General features: G+C 42.7%; 1 protein-coding gene across 2 annotated transcripts in view; it reads left to right on the top strand.

Annotated features, from left to right (window-relative positions):
• The window catches only part of CDH4 (cadherin 4), a 1,112,351-nt gene that overhangs the window by 880,696 nt on the left and 211,588 nt on the right, over positions 1-20,067 (top strand). For both annotated transcript variants that reach the window (XM_087720535.1, XM_087720536.1), the window contains exon 5: positions 19,562-19,717. In XM_087720535.1, coding sequence (XP_087576661.1) covers positions 19,562-19,717 — 156 coding nt within the window. The remainder of the gene's footprint in view (positions 1-19,561; positions 19,718-20,067) is intronic.

The following is a 20,067-nucleotide window of genomic DNA, read 5'->3' on the forward strand; positions in this document are numbered from 1 at the left end:
ACCTTCTAGCAGCCTCATAAGGAATATTTGACCAAGGTGGCAGGGAATAGAATGGTTTAGAAAGGGTATTATGGTTCATCACCGTCAGTCAGATGTTTTGACTGGATTTGGAATTAGCAGATTAACAGAGTTGAAAGGGACCTTGTAGGTCATCTAGTCCAACCCTCTGCTCAAGCAGGAGACCCTGTACCATTTCTGACAAATGGCAATCCAATCTCTTCTTGAAAGTCTCAAGTGATGAAGCTCCGACAGCTTCCAAAGGCAACTTCTGCTTCATTAGTTGATTGTTCTCACTGTCAGAAAGTTCCTCCTTATTTCTACCCCAGGTTTTCTCAAAACACCTATTCAGCACCTTATTGGCTGAAAACAAACTGGGGTAGGCCTGAATTGAAGGGTACAATTTGTAACTTTTTTGTGCAGGAAAACTTAGTTCTTAGCCTGACTTTGCTGCAGCCAGTATCCTTTAGTAACCAAATGGAGTCAAGGGTGTTTCTTTCCTAAGGGACTTATCTTGAAGAGGCCTGACACCTAGCATCGTCCAGTTTAGCAATATCAATGGACCAGACTTTTTTTTCTTTTTGAGTGAATGTTATATCTGACATGTTATGAACAAGGCACTTGTCTATTTGGGTTTTAAAGTCCCGTAAGATCTTAGCCCATTTGTTTTCCAAAACCTTCTCAACTCGATTGTCCCAGTATATCCAAATCCAAACCTCTGGCAAAGTTTCCAATTTTTATTATTATTATTATTAAAGGTAAAGGTAAAGGTTCCCCTGCACTTGCGTGCCAGACATTTCTAACTCTAGGGGGCGGTGCTCATCTCCGTTTCTAAGATGAAGAGCCAGCGCTGTCCGAAGACGTCTCCGTGGTCATGTGGCCGGCATGACTAAACGCCAAAGGCGCATGGAACGTTGTTACCTTCCCACCAAAGGTGGTCCCTATTTTTCTATTTGCATTTTTACATGCTTTCGAACTGCTAGGTTGGCAGAAGCTGGGACAAGTAACGGAAGCTCACTCTGTTACGCGGCACTATGGATTTGAATCGCCGACCTTCTGATCGACAAGGTCAGTGTCTTAGCCCCTGAGCCACCACGTCCCATCATCATTATTATTATTACATACACAAAAATGTGAAATCCCAGCTGCCAATTCTTTGGCCTTCATGCACCCTGGGTTATTTATCATTGAAAGCAGCTAATCTATGCAGGGTGATCATATACTAGAAAACAAACCCTCTTGACTTGACCAAAAGAGATCATTATCACATTTTATGGCTTAGCAAAACTCAAGAAAAAAGAGGAAGGAGAATCTGTTGGGGGGAATCCAATCATGAATTAAGCAAAATTAATTTTGTAACTCAAGAGACCATCCCAATATTCACGGATATGTTGATCAGTGACATCTTGAAAATCTGCCTGAATGGGTAAGATGCAGTCAGTACGACAACACCATGGCTCCCATTTGTCTAATTAAATAAGAAAAACTGTCCCACCGCTTCCGGCTCTAAGCAAGAAGGATGATCAGGGAGGACTGATCAGCAGCCTTGAGGTAGGCAGAAGTTCAAACGTAGCCATAAAGAAAGAAAATAGCAGGGCACCCTTCTAAAACAATGCTTAGACTATGTTTTCTTGGTCTCATTAAAGGAAATTGCAGCCATTCTGCATAGCAAAGCATTTTAAAAGTTCAAATGTGTGCCAGCGTTACCCACAATGCTGAAGCGTGGCCTCATTTGCAATGTGCTTAATACATGATGGCATTGGTGAACCTCTGGCTGAGGGCCAACCTTTGTGTGATCAAATAATTTTTTCTCCGGTGCTTTTTAAAATTAGAAAACAAAAAGCAAGACCAACATTTCATAAGTATAACATTCAAAATTGTCCTCTGATGCTAAATAGGTTTTATATGATTTGGCATTTTCTCTTCCTATTCCTAGATGTGGCATAGAATAGAATAGAATAGAATAGAATAGAATAGAATAGAATAGAATAGAATAGAATAGAATAGAATAGAATAGAATAGAATAGAATAGAATAGAATAGAATAGAATAGAATAGGTCTATTGGCCAGGTGTGATTGGGCACACAAGGAATTTGTCTTGGTGCATATCAGAGGTGGGCTCAAACCGGTTCAGACAGGTTTGGCCGAGTAGGTAGCAACCTGCCGCCCATCCACCCAAATCAGTTCTATTGTCGGCGGCACCATCTTTATTTTTATTTCTGTGCATGCGCAGAACAATATCCATTGCAGAATAGTAGTTTTTCCCCTTTTCTTGAGCATGCACAGACCTTTTTAGGTGTAAACGCTCATGCACGTGGAAATTCTTGGCACGCCGAACTGGCAGTAGCGCTGGTAGCAACCCGCCACTGGTGCATATCCTCTCAATGTACATAAAAGAAAAGAAAAGTGGCTCAGAGCTCAAGATGTTGAGCTTGCAGACTGGAAAGCCAGCAGCCTGGCTGGGTTGAAGAACCGAGTGCCACACATTGGGTGAGCTCCTGCCCCTTGCCTCAGCTCCTACCAACCTACCAGTTTGAAAGCATGCAAATGCAAGTAGACAAATAGGTATCACTTTGGTGGGGAAGGTAATAGCACTCAGTGATGTCGTGCTGACCACATGACCACAGAAATGTCTTCGGATAGCACTGGCTCAATGGTCTTGAAATAAAGATAAGCACCGACCCCTAAAGTTTGCAACAACCAAGTGGAGTAAAATCCTCAGGGTCTCCTTTACTTTTTACTGCCTATTACTAAGATCCAGTGGCTTGAGACAACTACAATTTACTCAGCCGTTCCTTTATCTTGTTCCTTCCTATTTTTTAACTATATTTTTTCTTGCAAAGTTATAACTGAACTAATTGGCCAAATCATTTTGCTTTAAATTAGAGGTGCAAAACCCACAATCTAGGGGTCTGAATTGCACTGTGATTTCCCCCCCCCCCCAAATCTCTGTGGGAAGCCCCCAAAGACAATTCAAAGTTTATTGCCAAATTGCTTTTTTTTTATTGTGTCCAAAGGATCAAATAATTAAATCTGTGAAAATATCTTTCACGGGTGGTTTTACTTCCAGACTGCTGATTGGTAATTATATTTAAATTGGAGTTAAATTAAATCAGGTTTTGTTCTACTCTCTCCTATCTTGGGATTATGGGGCACAATTTAAAGTCCAAAGGAACGAAAACATTTGTGAAAACATTTGTATATCCATGCCTTGAACTAAACCAGCTTGCTATCCTCATATTGTATCTCAAAACAGGCAATTGCAGTGTTCAGCCAGAGTAACTATAGTACAAATAAGGTAAAGGTTTCCCTCGCACGTAAGTACTAGTTGTTCCCGACTCTAGGGGGCGATGCTCATCTCCGTTTCAAAGCCGAACAGCCAGCGCTGTCTGAAGACGTCTCCGTGGTCATATGGCTGGCATAACTAAATGGCCACACCCACCCAGCAACCGGGCAGAGAACCGGTTGCTAATTTTTTTCAATCCCCATCCCTGCCCACTCCCTCACCAGTCTGCAAAACCAGGAAGGTTGGGGAACTCTGGCCTAGAAGACTTCCAAGCGCCCTTCCAACTCCGTTACTCTGTTATTTGCTCTGTTAATTTCAGAGCGCCTCTTCCAGGGACATCAATATGTCCCTTGTTGTCTTTATGCAGGGTTTGGGGCAGTGGTGGGTTCTGGATCCCGTCGCAACCAGTACGCTGCAACGGGGCCGGACATCCACCTCAGGCATGTCCACTGTGCACATATGCACATGCCAGCGCCCTGTGATGCCCCAGCTACTTGGCAAGATCAGCAGGTGCCGTACGGTGTGCACGCATGCACAATTGGCCCTTTTCCCTCAAAAGGAGGTAAGGAATGTGGGCGGGTGGGGCCACCAAAAACACCATTCCGTACAGTGACCGCTGCTCCCAGCTGCCACCAGTATGCCCGTACCTCCCGGGAGCCACCACTGGTTTGGGGGCAGAATAAGAGGGGCAAACACCTCAAACCCACTTCTGTGTGGGTTAGGGGAGCTTCAAATCCGATCACTGATCTGCCTGAATTCTTTCTGTGCTCCAGCTGGTTGTTCATAATATGCATACCTTCTTCATTCTTTGATCTCTTGCAATCTAAAACTTGTTTGCCTTCCATTCCCTGTCATCTTATGTCACTTAAATAAAATCTTGTAAGTGCTTGAGAGAATCACGGAAGCTTTCTTTAGCTTTTTTCCTTTCCCCCAGTCTTGTTTATTTTTTTCAATGGCAAAGTTGCTATATATTTCTCAACATGCTCACCTTCAGGGAAAATATTATATATTGCAAAGACGGTCACCCCATCATCTCTTACAATGCAGAGCATTTTTTTTTTGTTCACAGTTGTTGGTGAAAAGAGGAGAAATCAGAAGAACCGACTGGGGAAAAAAAAACTAATAGTTTTTAAAGAACCTGCAAGGTTAGAAAAAAATGGAGGGAATAAAACGAAATCACCAGAAAGACTAATTCATACGATTTACATCTGAAATTAACTGTACGATGAAGTAACAATGTGAAATATGAATGACGCATCACACAGCTATTACACCAGGAGTCATTCCCTGATTACAACAGTATACAAGTAGGCTAAATAAATGCTAGATTTATTTTAAAAAAATAAAAATTATAGAGGTTTAAACGTGAAAATTTTATGCATGGGCGTTCATCACACTTTCCCCCATAGCAATGGGAATATGTAACATCTTCTAACATTGCTAAAAGTATGGTGTGATGAAGCATAGGCTTTACAAGCAAAAAGACAACAATTCCATTCCTGAGACTATGTGTTAATCTTTAATTTAGCTAGGTTGCTGAAAATGACAGTTTTAAAAGCTGTTCTGTGTGAAGAAAAACAGGATTGGTTGAGGAGAGAAGCAGTCCCAAGTAACACCCCCAACGAAAGACGACTCTGAGGTTTGAGGTTCCTCAAAGTTCCATTTTATTAGAGATGTCATATTGGCACATCTGGGAAAACCCGAATCTGAAAGCTTCCAGGTTTTCCCCACCAAAATGAAAGTCCCTGCTCAGCACCCACATGTTCATCACATGGCTCAATCAGGCACCATCCCAACTGGAGATGCCTCCCAGTCACACCACCCAAGGTGCAGGGCAAGTTGTCATTGACTCTCTGAGAAAGGAATGTTATTTTGACTATATCTCTCACACTCCATATAATCACCCTATTGTGACCCGTCAGCGGCCAGCAGAGCTGGCAGCAGAGTCGGACAGTGAGGAAGTTGGGGAGGAACATGGGCCAGTCCTGGAGTCTTGGGAAGGCTCTGATGAGGGCTCTGCGTCGGAGGCAGAGAGGGGGCCAGAGCCGTATGTCAGTTATCAGCTGCCTTCCGAGTCAGACATCAGTGAAGCAGATGAACAGCTGGAGCCTGTTCCCAGCGTGTGCATGTGTAGAGTTGCCAGATGAAGGGAACAGCTAAGGAACAGGGGTCAACTTGGGAGTAAGGCCACAGGTGGACGATGAATAGCCCCTTCCAGAGAAAATAAAAGAGGAGCGAAAGGGGAGTGGAGTTTGCAGGAGATAATTAATTTGTTTAATTGGTTCGTGACTCTCTGAGACTCCTTGCCAAGTTTTGCAGATATCGGTCTGTCAGCTCTCCAAGCCAGATAAGGTCTGTGACTGTAAATTCTCCCTCGAAAGACTTTGCTGTATGTGGATGAGTAGAATTCACAGCAAATTAATAAAACGGTTTTTTTGTTGGGACCAGGAGTTTGCTTCATGCTCTTGGGAAGCCTCGCTCAGGACACCCCCTTCCCAATTTCCCACAGCATTAAATGTGCCAGGCCTGAAAGTCCAGTGGAAAAGATGGCTTCCAGGCCTGACAGGAGCTTCATATTTTAGAGTTCTCATAGGTAGTCCTTGACCTATGACCACAATCGAGCCCAAAATTTCTGCTGCTAAGTGAGAAAGTTGTTAAATGAATTTTGCCCCATTTACCCCCCTTTCTTGCCATACTTGTTAAGTGAATCACTGCAGTTGTTAAGTTAGTAACACGGTTGTAAAATGAATCTAGCTTCCCCATTGACTTTTTGCTTGTCAGAAGGTTGCGAAAGGAGATTGCATCACCATAGGACATTGTAGCATCAATACGAGTCAATTGCCAAGCATCTGAATTTTGATGACGTGAACAATGTAACAGTTACAAATGTGGAAAATGGTCGTAACCAGGGGTGAGCGACTGGGGGTTCACAGGGGTTTGGGAGAACCTCTAGTTAAGATTCTGTGCAGTTTGGAGAACCCCCAAATCCCATTCCTGGCTGGCCCCGCCCCACCCTGAACCACCCCTCCCAGGAGTCCCCACGCCAAGGGTGGGTTGCTGTCGGCATTACTGCCAGTTCGGCATGCAGAAAATTTTAATATGCAGATAGTTCAGCAGTTGGAATCCCTAGTGCCGCGTAACGGAGTGAGCTCCCATTACTTGTTCCAGCTTCTGCCAACCTAGCAGTTCTAAAGCATGTAAAAATGCAAGTAGAAAAATAGGGACCACTTTGATGGGATGGTAACAGTGTTCCATGTGTCTTCAGCATTTAATTATGCCAGCTATATGACCATTGAGACGTCTTCGGACAGTGCTGGCTCTTCAGCTTTCAAACAGAGATGAGCACTGCCCCCTAGAGTCTGGAACAAGTAGCACATACGTGCAAGTGGAACCTTCACCTTTACTTTATGGTATATATTCCCTTCCTTTTGTTTGGGAAGTTCAATAAATCAACATTTTCATATATATATATATATATATATATATATATATATATATATATATATATATATATATATATATATATATATATATATATATATATATATATATATATATATATATATATATATATATATATATATATATATATATATATATATATATATATATATATTATACACACACATATACACATATACACATACATATACATACATACATACATACATACATACATACATACAAAGAGCCGAGGTGGCGCAGTGGTTAAATGCAGCACTGCAGGCTACTTCAGCTGACTGCAGTTCTGCAGTTCGGCTGTTCAAATCTCACCGGCTCAGGGTTGACTCAGCCTTCCATCCTTCCGAGGTGGGTAAAATGAGGACCCGGATTGTTGTTGGGGGCAATATGCTGACTCTGTAAACCGCTTAGAGAGGGCTGAAAGCCCTATGAAGTGGTATATAAGTCTAACTGCTATTGCTATTGCTATTGCTACATACACGGGTGTAGGTATGCTGGTCTTGTTGTATTTGGGTCTTTTCCCGTGTAAGATTACATGGGAAAAGACCCGAATACAACAAGAACAGTGTATGTATGTATGTATGTATGTGTGTGTGTGTATGTATGCATGTATGTATGATGTATGTATGTATGTATGTATGTATGTATGTATGTATGTATGTCTTTGGTTATTTGGGTTTTCTCCCGCGTAAAATTGGAGGTGTCTTGGCAACGTTTCGACAAAGTCTCATTCGTCATCTTCAGGCTTTGTGCTTCCAGGAGCAATGTGAGATCTCGGCTGTTTCTTCCTTTTAACTGCCAGTGGGGGTTTGAGCTGATTGGGTGGGAGCTTGGCTGTGTTCTGATTGGTTGGGGGTTTGTGTTTCATGTAAGGATAGGAGGGGTTTAAAGTGGCTAATGGTGCAGTTGCAGTCTGGCTTCTGGTCCTTGCTTGTACCTCATCATCAGTGTGGGTTTTTGTCTGCTTTCTTTGTGGATGTTTGGTGGTGACATCCTGTGTGGCTCTTGTGAGTGTGGGCCTGGTGTCATTCATCATGTTAGGGACTCGTTTATCAATAAGGGCAGGCTTCTAAATGGCTGGCAGGCAGGAGGTATCGTCCCGCCTGTTCATGCTGTGTAGGCGTTTTTCTATCTCAATGGCTTCTCTGATTATTCTGTTGTTAAAATGTTCAGCCTTGGCAATAGTTCTGGTCTTTTTAAAGGCAATTGATTTTATTGAATCAATTGTGTGTGTGTGTGTGTGTGTGTGTGTGTGTGTGTGTGTGTGTGTATGTATGTATGTATGTATGTATGTATGTATGTATGTATGTATTTACTCACACAAACACAAAGCCCAAAACCCAGCCTGAGGATGGCAAGTGAGATCTCAACAAAATGTTGCCAAGACAATCTCAATCTTACATGGGAAAAGATCCAAATACAACAAGACCAGCATACATACATACATACATACATACACACACACACACACACACACACACACACACACACACATACACACACACAGTATACACACACACATATACAATGTGTGTGTGTGTGTGTGTGCGTGTATGAAAAATTCCTTTCAGTGGCAAGACGAAAATTTCAGCCACAAAAAAATGCCCATTTCATTAAAAAAGCAACCCTAAAAGTTCTGCTGATTTCAGTCAATCGCCAATTAACCCAACATTCTGTGTGAGAAGATGGCACGTGGCCATCAAGATTAGTAGCCATTGATATCTCAGTTTCGTCTGAATTCATCCAGTCCCCCCTTTAATACCATCCAACAGCACTGAATTCCCATTTAATTCCATCCTTGTATAAAGGAGGACTTCATTGGATTGGTAACGCCTAATGATCGTGGCGGTGTTGGGGAGGATGATGAAAGTTATTGCAAAAGTGCTCTCACTCCTACTTTGGAAATACTGTCTTTATTTCAAAGGGAGGGGGGGGGGAATGTCCATTTAGTATGCAGAGCAATTAGGAGCTGTAAATTATACTTGCAAAAGCGTGAGGCTGGAAAAATGAAAGTGGTTTTAATGTGTTTTAGTGATAGTTTGAATAAAATAGGGGGGATTGGAAAGCTCTCCTCACTACCTCTTTAATCAAATCCTTTCAACCCTTAGACGTATCCCATAATGAGCCATTAGTTCAATGGGAGATTCCAAATTCTATCATCATGAGACAGGGAGAAAAACTCAAAATGTTTTCCATTTGTTTCCTATATGTATCTACCGCACAGCCACATTCAGCAGTTACCTTATCTAGGCATGCAAAAAATATATATAACAGAATAACAGAGTTGGAAGGGGCCTTGGAAGTCTTCTAGCCCAGTTAGGAAACCTTTATACCATTTAAGACAAATGGTTGTCCAGTCTCTTCTTAAAAGCTTCCAGGTTGGAGCATTCACACCTTCTGGAGGCAAGCTGTTCTACTGATTCATTGTTCTGGGAAATTTCTCCTTAGTTCTAAGTTGCTTCTCTCCTTGATTAGTTTCCACCCATTGCTTCTTGTCCCATTGCAATTTTCTTATCACTTTCATATGTCTCTGTGGTTTATTGATCTCTGTCCTCAAATTTCATCATTGTTTTATAAGTATTCTCAACTCTTACCTCTGCACTTTCTGTATTTTGATCTATAATTTCAAGTCTCTTTTCAATTCTCTCTGTGATTATTAAGACTTTTTGAATTTCTAGCATAATTCTTTGCAATGTTAGTCCCTTTTCTTCTTCATATTGGGCCATTTTTCCAGGTTATAAACACTGCCACTAAAACATCCAAGGCTTTTGCTAGGTTTCAAACAAATTCAGTAAAGTTTTTCAAGTCAAAGCTGTCTCTTTCCTTCAAAGAAACACCTGAATAAACAAGACGTTTTCCACTGATCCTTTCAGTAAACAAAGTCAATAGCTTTGTATTATCAGATGTTGCCAAGCCTCTAGCCTCTAGGTGGCAGTGTTACATCCTTTCCCTTTGTTTTTGCCTCTCTTTCTAAGCTCCAAACTCTGGAAAAGAAGAAAAAAATGTTTAAAGATTACGATCCGACTGAGCCTTGCGAGGAAAGAAACTTTTAATCCACAAATACAAAAAATGGAAAAAGTATAGAGGAAGAAGGGAAAAAAAGATCAGCCCAGTTTAAAAGTAAAAGGCATTTGTAAAAAGTCCATCCATAGAAAACAAACAAAATTAAAGTGAAAAAAATAACATGATAGTTTTAAACCAGGGTTAATTCGCCGCTTGCTTCCTTCTGTCTTCAATTTAATTTTAACTCTAAGTCTTTTGGGTTTTCTCTTCTCTAATAATAAGTATTTTTCTCACCATTTTGACACATTGTCCCTCCTATTATGCTTCCATTTCAGGGGTCTGTCCCAACCTTCTGTAGCCATTTTGGCTGCGTCTCTTGTAGCCGGCAAAAAGAGCTTTTACCTGGATCGATCAGAGGCTTCGTGATGCCCCTGAGATCAGCAGGACGTGCCCTTTTCTATCACTGTTCCTTCAGAGCGGTTTAGATCCAAAAGGATCGTCCAGCAACAGAGATCTCGACAGCAATCCTGGAGCCCCAAGATTGCATGTCATATCGTAGCGAAGTCAGGCCCCTCCTCACACTGTAATAGCTTTTGTTACACTAGACCAGGGTTCTCCAAACTTGGCAGCTTTAAGACTTGCGGACTTCAACGCCCAGAATTCCCCAGCCAGCTTGGTCCAGACTCCTGCACTAGAACCATCTTTATGTCATGGAGAAGAGGGAAGAAGAGATAAGACCTTTAATTTGGTCCCACTCTCTTCACTTGTCATGTCAATGGCATTTTCTATTTCTGAAAGTTTGAGCCCATAGCATAGAACATACCCGTGATGGTGAACCTTTTCAGCACCAAGTGCCCAAACCAGAACATGTGTGCACATGAACCAAGGTGGCGCAGTGGTTAAATGCAGCACTGCAGGCTACTTCAGCTGACTACAGTTCTGCAGTTCGGCTGTTCAAATCTCACCGGCTCAGGGTTGACTCAGCCTTCCATCCTTCCGAGGTGGGTAAAATGAGGACCCGGATTGTTGTTGGGGGCAATATGCTGACTCTGTAAACTGCTTAGAGAGGGCTGAAAGCCCTATGAAGCGGTATGTAAGTCTAACTGCTATTGTTATGTGCCGCCGGAGCACCGGAAACCCAAAGATCAGCTAGCTGGTGCGCGCATGCCTGTTGTTGTTTTTTTGCTGGTTTTTCTTTTTGCTGTTTTCAGACTGTTTTTCTGCTGTTTGGGGGCCAAAAAAAGCCCAGAAAACAGCCAGAAAAACAGTCTGAAAATTGCCTGAAAAACAGCCTGGTTTTGGGGCGTTTTTCAGGCTATTTTATGGAGCTCTGGCACCCGCGAAGACCAGCTGGCCAGCGCACATGTGTGTGCTGAAAACCAGAAGAGCAGCTGGTGATGGTGCACATGCCCACAGGGGCGGGCTCTGCATGCCACCTCTGGCACATGTAGCAATAGCAGTTAGACTTATATACCGCTTCATAGGGCTTTCAGCCCTCTCTAAGCAGTTTACAGAGTCAGAATATTGCCCCCAACAATCCGGGTCCTCATTTTACCCATCTCGGAAGGATGGAAGGCTGAGTCAACCCTGAGCCGGTGAGATTTGAACAGCTGAACTGCTGAACTAGCAGTCAGCTGAAGTAGCCTGCAGTACAGCACTCTAACCACTGCGCCACCTCGGCTCCTACCATGTGCCATAGGTTTGCCATCACAGGAGTATACCTTGTTGTTAGTGTTGCAGTTCTATATATAATTAACTCTTCAGGTATGTGTCCCTGTGTGTGTATAACATTTATTTGACTATCGTGCTTTTTTTTTAACCTACTGTGCTTTATATAATTGAGCCCCACAATCCATTACATTTATCCATTCAAGGTCTACATCTGTAGGGAATCTGTTCGTAGGCAGTAAATATAAACAGGTCTTCAATCCATTGAGTGACATTTATTTTTCCAAAGCGGCAGTCTAGCTATAATAAGGGCATGGAGAATCTATGTACATTGTCCAGTTGTCAAATTTCGTGCATTAGATTTGTAATTCAAGAGAACGTCCCTGCTCTGCAACGCTGAAAGTAATAACTAAGGATTTTGTTAAAGCAACTTCCCAGAAGCCCATGAAAAGAAACATTTTGGAGGTGGTTTTTTTAAAAAAATAAAGAAATATTGTAAGCTTGTCGATCAGAAAAGTCGGCAGTTCAGCGGTTCGAATCCCTAGTGCCACATAATGGAGTGAGCTCCCGTTACTTGTCCCAGCTTCTGCCAACCTAACAGTTTGAAAGCATGTAAATGTTCAAATAGAAAAAAAAATAGGAACCACCTTTGGTGGGAAGGTAACAGCGTTTAGTCATTTAATCGTGTTGGGAGTCTATTCCAAGCAAGGATAAATAAAAAAAGAAACAGGTGAAACAAGTTGACTCCCAGGTTCCAAATTGATTTGTTTCATTCTGGCAAAGCTTTGGCCTGAGCTCAAAAATATTGAATAGGGAGAGGGAGGGAGAACTTCCAAGAGAATAAAACCTGCCATGTCTTAAAGCTAAATGAGGACAGAATATCCTCCGGAGCTGGGGAAATCAGTCTGGGTATGGAGAAGGGAGGAAAAAAACTGGATGGGAGGAATATAGAATGAAATCATTGAAGCATGATGGAAGAAAAAGAAACATAGATAATAAAAGGCAAAAATGGACAGCCACATTTGCTTTATATATTTGATGGTATTTCAACTCTCTTTCATTTCGTTTCATTCATTTTATTTGTCTTGTATGCTGCCCACTCCTGGAGGACTCCGGGCGGCTCACAACAGACAAGGGAAAGGGGATAAATAGACAAGACAACACTTTAAAAAAAGGTGCAACATTCACAATTTCCGTGGGGCTGGATGTTTCACAAGCCCCCCGGCCTGCTGGAGCAGCCAGGACTTGGTGGCTTTGCGGAAGGCCAGGAGGGTAGTAAGGGTCCGGATCTCCACGGGGAGGTCATTCCAGAGGGCTGGAGCTGCAACAGAGAAGGCTCTCCCCCGGGGAGTCGCCAGCCGACATTGGCTGGCAGATGGAATCCGGAGGAGACCTAACCTGTGAGATCTTATCGGTCTGAGGGAGGTAATTGGCAGGAGGCGGTCTCTCAGGTACCCAGGTCCGATGCCATGTAGGGCTTTATAGGTAGCGACCAGCAACTGAAGTCAGAATAATTAATCCATAGAATTATGATTCTTTTTGCAGCCGAAAATATATGAAGGGGAAAAATATAGAGCATATAATCAGAGGAGGAGGAGAGGGGGGGGAGAAGGAGGAGGAGATAGTTTCACTTCTCATCAATTCTTGTGGCAGGGGGATGGAACTGATGAAGCTTCATGGATGAGGAGCAAAATGTTTTCTTCTTCCTCCTCAAATCCAGTTGCCTTTTGAAGAAAAAAGCACCTTGAGATTCCAGTAGTAGAACACTCACAACTCCAGGAGGAAAGCTATTCCACTGATTAATTGTTCTCACTTTCAAAAAAAAAAATCCTTAATTCTAGTTTAAATATTTCTTTAACAAGCTTCCTCCCATTACTTCTTAGTCTGCCTTCTGGTGCTTTGGAGAATAAATCGACCGACTTCTTCTCTTTGCCTCTGGAGGCAAAAACATATGAAGAACGGTTGCAGGAACTGGGCATGGCTAGTCTAGTGAAGAGAAAGACAAGGGGAGACACGATAGCCTTCCAATATTTGAAGGACTGCCACAGAGAGGAAGCGGTCAGGCTATTTTCCAAGGCACCTGAAGGCCAAACAAGGAATAATGGATGGAAACTGATGAAGGAGAGATTCAACCTGGAAATGAGACATTTTCTGACAGTTCGAACAATCAACCAAATGAACAGCTTGCCTTCAGAAGTTGTGGCAGCCATCTACCAGAGATGGCATAGGGCAATGCTGGTTAACCTTTTCGGCACTGAGTGCTGAAACTGGAGTGCGCGCCAGAGTGCCGGATGCGTTCAGTGGCTAGCTGCTCTTCTGGGTTCTGTCACGTGCATGCACGTGGCACGACAAAACCGCACTCAACTAAAGCGCGCCCGATTAAACCACGTTGCTGACGTCATCAACAGGGCAACAACAGTGAGCGCGGAGAAAGAAGGGCGCTTTAAATAGCGCTTTGAAAGCAAGCCGATTCAAGTTAAGGTAAGGGTTAGGTTTAGGATTAGGGTTAGGGTTAGGGTTAGGTTAAGGGTTAGGGTTAGGTTTAGGGTTAGGTTAAGAGTTAGGATTAGGTTTAGGTTTAGGGTTAGGGTTAGGGTTAGGGTTAGGGTTAGGGTTAGGGTTAGGGTTAGGTTAAGGGTTAGGGTTAGGTTTAGGGTTAGGTTAAGGGTTAGGATTAGGGTTAGGGTTAGGGTTAGGGTTAGGGTTAGGGTTAGGGTTAGGGTTAGGGTTAGGGTTAGGGTTAGGGTTAGGGTTAGGGTTAGGTTAAGGGTTAGGGTTAAGTTTAGGGTTAGGTTAAGGGTTAAGATTAGGGTTAGGTTTAGGGTTAGGTTTAGGGTTAGGTTTAGGGTTAGGTTAAAGGTTAGGATTAGGGTTAGGTTTAGGGTTAGGTTTAGGATTAGGTTTAGGGGGGTTAGGTTTAGGTTCAGGGGTAAATTTTAGGTTTAGCATTTACAGCGTGCTTTTTTCTCCGCGCTGTTGTCACGCTGTGATGACGTCAGCTATGCGGTTTCGTCAAATGTGGTTTGTGGTGGAACCGTGCATGCACGCTGGCCAGCTGGTCCGGCATGCATGCACCCTGGCCAGCTGCTCTCTTCAGGGTTCTGGCACATGCATGTGCACAGAACCTGGAAGAGAGCAACCGGCCAGGGTGCATGCATGCTGGAACAGCTGTCCTGAGCACATGTGCCTAACGGAATTCTGGAAGAGCAGCTGGAAATGGCGCGTGTTCCCACACAGAGGGCTCTGTGTGCCACCTCTGGCACGTATGCCATCACAGGCATAGGGTCTCCTGCTTGAGCAGGGAGTAGACTAAATGGCCCATAAGGCTTAATTTTGACCTACAATCTTCTGAACTAACAGTCTGAAAATGACCTAGCAGTACTGGAAGATAGTTAGCATGTCCTCCGCAAGCCTTATCTTCAATAAGCTAGTTCCTTCAACCATTCATTATACGAGTTAGCCTCCAGACCTTTATCATCTTTGTTGGTCTTCTCTGCAGACTCCCTTGAGTCTCAGCATTGAGCCAACCCCTACTATCAATGCAGTTGCATTTTCACTTGATTTCTCCCAAGCCGGCATTCACACACCAATTTGCCCTCTTTCCCGTTGGCGCTCATCCATGCATTCATTTTGGTCAAGAAGGAATTGCTGAGGCTCGCTGATTATTACACAAGTTACTTGTCCACATTTGAATGAAGTAATTATTGTCAGCCTTAAGAGCTTGGAGCATGCATGCTGAAATGGAAATATGTATTTGAGTGCCTATTCAAGAGGGCTACTTGAGAATTTAATCTCAGAAATCTCTCATTTAAGTCATTTGCAGAAGCGATGGCACAAGTATATTTAAAAAAAAATATTTCCATTATCTGTTACTTAACACACTTCAGGCCCTCAAACACATGCACTCACACACGTACACACACACAAAGCATAATAATTAACGTTACTTAATGTTCACCTCAATGAGTAACAAGGTGCAACTTCATTAAAATATTTCCACTAAATTCCACACTTAACATCTGTAAATACATTATTGAATGTTCTAATTTAAAAGGTTTGTATTTTCTGTTTTCCATTCAATTCAAAACGTTGGTGCCTGCGGTTACGTTCCTCTAAAGTTAAAGAGCATTGAGATATCTGCAATTGACTCCATTTTATAATACAACGCAAATAGCCCTCGTCTTACGGCCACAATTGAACCTAAAATTTCTGTTCTTATGTGAGACATTTGTTAAGTGAATTTTGCCCCATTTTAGACCTTTCTTGCCATAGTGGTTAAGTGAATCACTGCAGTTGTTATGTTCGTGACGTAGTTGTTGCGGGAATCTGGCTTCCCTGTTGACTTTACATGTCAAAAGATTGCAAAAAAGGTTTGCGTGACCCCAGGACATTGCAACCGTCATAAATATGAGTGAGTTGCTAAGCAGCTGATTTTTGATCACATGACCACAGGCACACTGCTATGGTCGTAAGTGTGAAAAACGCACACAAATCACGACACTGCCATTGTAACTTCAAATTACGCCGAGGTGGCGCAGTGGGTAGAGTGCAGGTAGAGTACAGTACTGCAGGCCACTTCAGCTGACTGCTAGTTCAGCAGTTCAGCGGTTCAAATCTCACCGGCTCAAGGTTGACTCGGCCTTCCATCCTTCCGAGGTGTGTAAAATGAGGACCCGGATTGTTGGGGGCAATGTGCTGATTCTGTAAACCGCTTAGAGAGGGCTGAAAGCCCTATGAAGCGGTATATAAATCTAACTGCTATTGCTAACTGCTATAAATGGTCGCTAAACAAACGGTTGTAAGTCAGGGACCACCTGCATAGACATGCCTTCCTATCATTTATGATTATAATGCATTTTTTCTACAACATAAGAAATACGACCCTGAACATTTGTGACAATTACCAATTCAGCACAGTTTAGGGCAGTGTTGGCGAACCTTGTCTGGAAGAGGCGCTGCCCAGGGCGCATGTGCATGCCCAAAAATGCGTTTCCAGTGCGTGCATGTGCACAGGCCAGCTAGTCTTCCAGAGTTATGGCATGCATGCACATGTGACAATCAGCTGGCCAGTAATCATGCTCATGGAGGAAAATGGAAGACCAGCTCTTCCAGTTTCCAGCACTGCTGCACGCACGAAGGGCAGTTGATGCGTCAGAAACATGAAAGAGGAATAGGCAACGCCTGATGTCCCAGGTCACATGGCTCCATTTGCCACTTCAGGCACGCATGCCATAGGTTCACCATCACGGATTTAGGGTTTTCCAGATAGGTTGGACTTTAGTTGCTTGTCCTTACAATATTCATCCAAAGTTTTCTGGTGGTGAGCTGGGTAACAGCAGATCATTTATTTCTGCCTTGTATCTTTCCATCCAGATCCCCTTTCCAGGAAAAAAGCTAGTTAATTTTTGATGATTATTAAGTAGAGATTTTAGTACCTTGTAGACTGTTTTAGATTACCATTGAATGTTTATCCGTTAAAATAAATTTACTATGATACTAATAGAGAAATAATAACCCTAGTTAGGATACCAGGCCATAGAAATACTAATGTACATTCTGGGTGATTGTCAAGTAGAAATGTTAATACCTCTTAGATTGTCTTAGATGTCAAATGTTTATTTTCTTAGCATGTAATTAACTAATTTGGGATTGACGGAAAAGTCCTACAAATCTTATTAATAAATCATTGTTTAAAGAGGGTTATAAAGTTATAATATTGAGTGGGCCTGGAGAGGAGAGGTGAGATAATCAGTAAATAACCTTTAGTTAACTACAATAATAACAGATCCCCGTTCCAAAATAGCTTGACCTATCAAATGGCAATAGCTCAAGGTTGACACAGTTACATCTTAACCCACCTATTTATTTCCTCACCTCTGCTGGAAGCAGGAATGGCATGTGTGTGTGTGTGTGTGTGTGTGTGTGTGTGTGTGTGTGTGTGTGTGTGTGTGTGTTGTATTTGTGCTGATATATAAATAAAGGGAGACTAGTATAGAACTATTTCAAGCTATTTAGCTCTCATCAGCTAGCCATACCCTTACTGGGATTCGAACCTGGGCTGTATTACATATTAGGCAGATGTGTTAACCATTAAGCCACAGGCTCTCCTCTGTTATCATCTGAGCCAGGGAGAAAGGTATATATTTAAAGTCACAACCTCTGGTATGCCCAAATATGGGAGGAAGTTCACACAATGGTTAACACATCTGCCTAATATGTAATACAGCCCAGGTTCGAATCCCAGTAAGGGTATGGCTAGCTGATGAGAGCTAAATAGCTTGAAATAGATCTATACTAGTCTCCCTTTATTTATTTATCAGCACAAATACAACACAAATGTAACACAGACAACAGTAAAAATATTGGGCTTCTGTCTGGATGGTCTCTCGTGGCGAGCCGATGGACAGAGAATGGAAGCAGTGAGCTTCCTCCCATATTTGGGCATATCAGGGGTTGTGACATACATACATACATATATACATACATACAAACATACATATATAGTAGGATAGTATAGTATGTATGTTTTCTTTTCTATAGAAAATGCATGCAACGGGATGAGAAAAATACTGTCTGGTTTAAGAAACTAGAGATGAAATCAAAACTCTTTGCTTTTTTTAGGAATTAGAAACTATAACAAGAGGGGAGGAATTAGTTTTATTTGAACATGCCTCCATTTTGTTTAGTGTTATTTCTGATTAACATTCTGACAGCATTATTAGTATAAACACCTTTCGCTTCCCTTTGACCAGAATTCCAAAACGGAGCCCATTTTGGCTAAGAATTCTAGATTTGTTTCAGTCTTTACCAACTAGGGGATAACACTTTGGGGAAAGCTTAAACTGTGCAGCATATGAACTCCAGTTCTTTATATATTATAACTGATATATATCGTACAATCAATGTCTGTCATGAAGAAAGCATTGCAATCCTTCTGGAGAAGGAAGAACTTTAAAACAGGCCGTAGAGCAGGGGTGTCAAACTCGATTTCATCGAGGCCGCCTCTGGGTTGTGTTTGACCTCAAGGGGGGGGGCATGTCCAGCTCGATGTCACCTATCGAGGCTCCATTTTGGACCGCGATGGTCTCCCCAAGTTCTATTTTCATTGGCAGAGACTTGCAGGAGGCCATCACAGCCCAAAATGGAGCCCGGGAGAGCCACACGCAGCCCTCCCGAGCTCCCTTTTCGCTGGCAGAGGCACTGCTGGCCAGTTCTTCACTGTTTCGACGGCAGGCCCATGGGCCAGAACTAAGCACCCCATGGGCCGGATCCAGCCCCCGGGCCTTGAGTTTGACACCCCTGCCATAGAGTGTGTGTAGTGACCCTGTGAAAATCATTGCTATGAGGGGTAGTAATGGCCCCATAAGCTTGCATTACTTTAGATGGGGATTGGGTAATTGAGGACAAGTATATCAAGATATATTAGACTAAAGGTGACTTCTGAGATTGCAGAGATGACCTTGAAGAGGATGTGCAAGAGGCAGTTATCAAAACACACAGAAGACGGTGGGCCAATATATTTTCCAAACGACCAGAAGGCAAGACAAGAAGCAATGGATGGAAACTAATCAGAGAGATATAATCTAGACCTAAGGAGAAATTTCCTGACAGTAAGAACAATTAACCAGTGGAACAGCTTGCCTTCAAAAATTGTGAGGGCTCCATCACTGGAGGCTTTGAAGAACAACCATTTATCTGAAATAGTTTAGGGTCTCTTGCTTGAGCAGGGAGTTGGACTAGAAGACCTCCAAGGTCCTTTCCAACCCTGTTATTCTGTTATGTAAGCCAAGGCAGGAAGAGAAAATTAGAAAAATAAAATTCACTCTGCAATTGAAATATTTGATTACCCAGCATATGTTACATGTCACATGGAATTGAAGATGTTTAAAACCATTCAAGGGTGTTCATGTTTTTCAGGAGGAGGCCTCTATCAAAATTGGTGTAGCATTATTGAGAGCTGAAGCTGTTAATCCTTTCCCTTATCTTCACAACGTAAAGGATCTTTTAGATAATGGATGGGAATGATCCATGAGACGGATGGCAAATAAATTTAATGATAAATAAAACAATTGTCACTGCAAGCAATTTTCCCCCTTTGTCTTGTGTTCCTCTCTGATTCATTCTTCTCTTTAATGTTTCATTCAGATTCGTTCAGACAAAGACAGTGAGATCCATATAAGATACAGCATCACAGGGGTGGGAGCTGACCAGCCCCCTATGGAAGTCTTCAACATTGACCCCGTGTCAGGGAGAATGTACGTGACCCGTCCAATGGATAGAGAAGAAAGAGCATCCTACCATGTAAGTTTGTGCTTCTCATGTCTTGTCTATTTTTTCCTTCCTTCCTTCCCCCCTCCATCCATTCCTGTTCTTCCTTCTTGTCTTCCTCCATCCATCCCTGCTCTGCCTGCCTGCCTGCCTGCTTCCCTCCCTCACTGTTCTTCCTTCCCTCCTTCCTCCCTTCATCCCTCCCTGCCCTTCCTTCCTCACTTCTTCCTTTCTTTCTTCCTTCCTTCCTCACTTCCTTCCTTTCTTCCTTCCTTCCTTTCTTCCTTACTTCCTTTCTTCCTTCCTTCCTTTCTTCCTTACTTCCTCACTTCTTCCTTCCTTTCTTCCTTCCTTTCTTCCCTCCTTCTCTCCTTCCTCCCTCT

Source organism: Thamnophis sirtalis, unplaced genomic scaffold, assembly GCF_051295495.1.
Source record: "Thamnophis sirtalis isolate CommonGarterSnake01/CBP01778 unplaced genomic scaffold, rThaSir2_p1.2 scaffold_7, whole genome shotgun sequence".
In the NCBI taxonomy this organism is placed as follows: domain Eukaryota; kingdom Metazoa; phylum Chordata; class Lepidosauria; order Squamata; family Natricidae; genus Thamnophis; species Thamnophis sirtalis.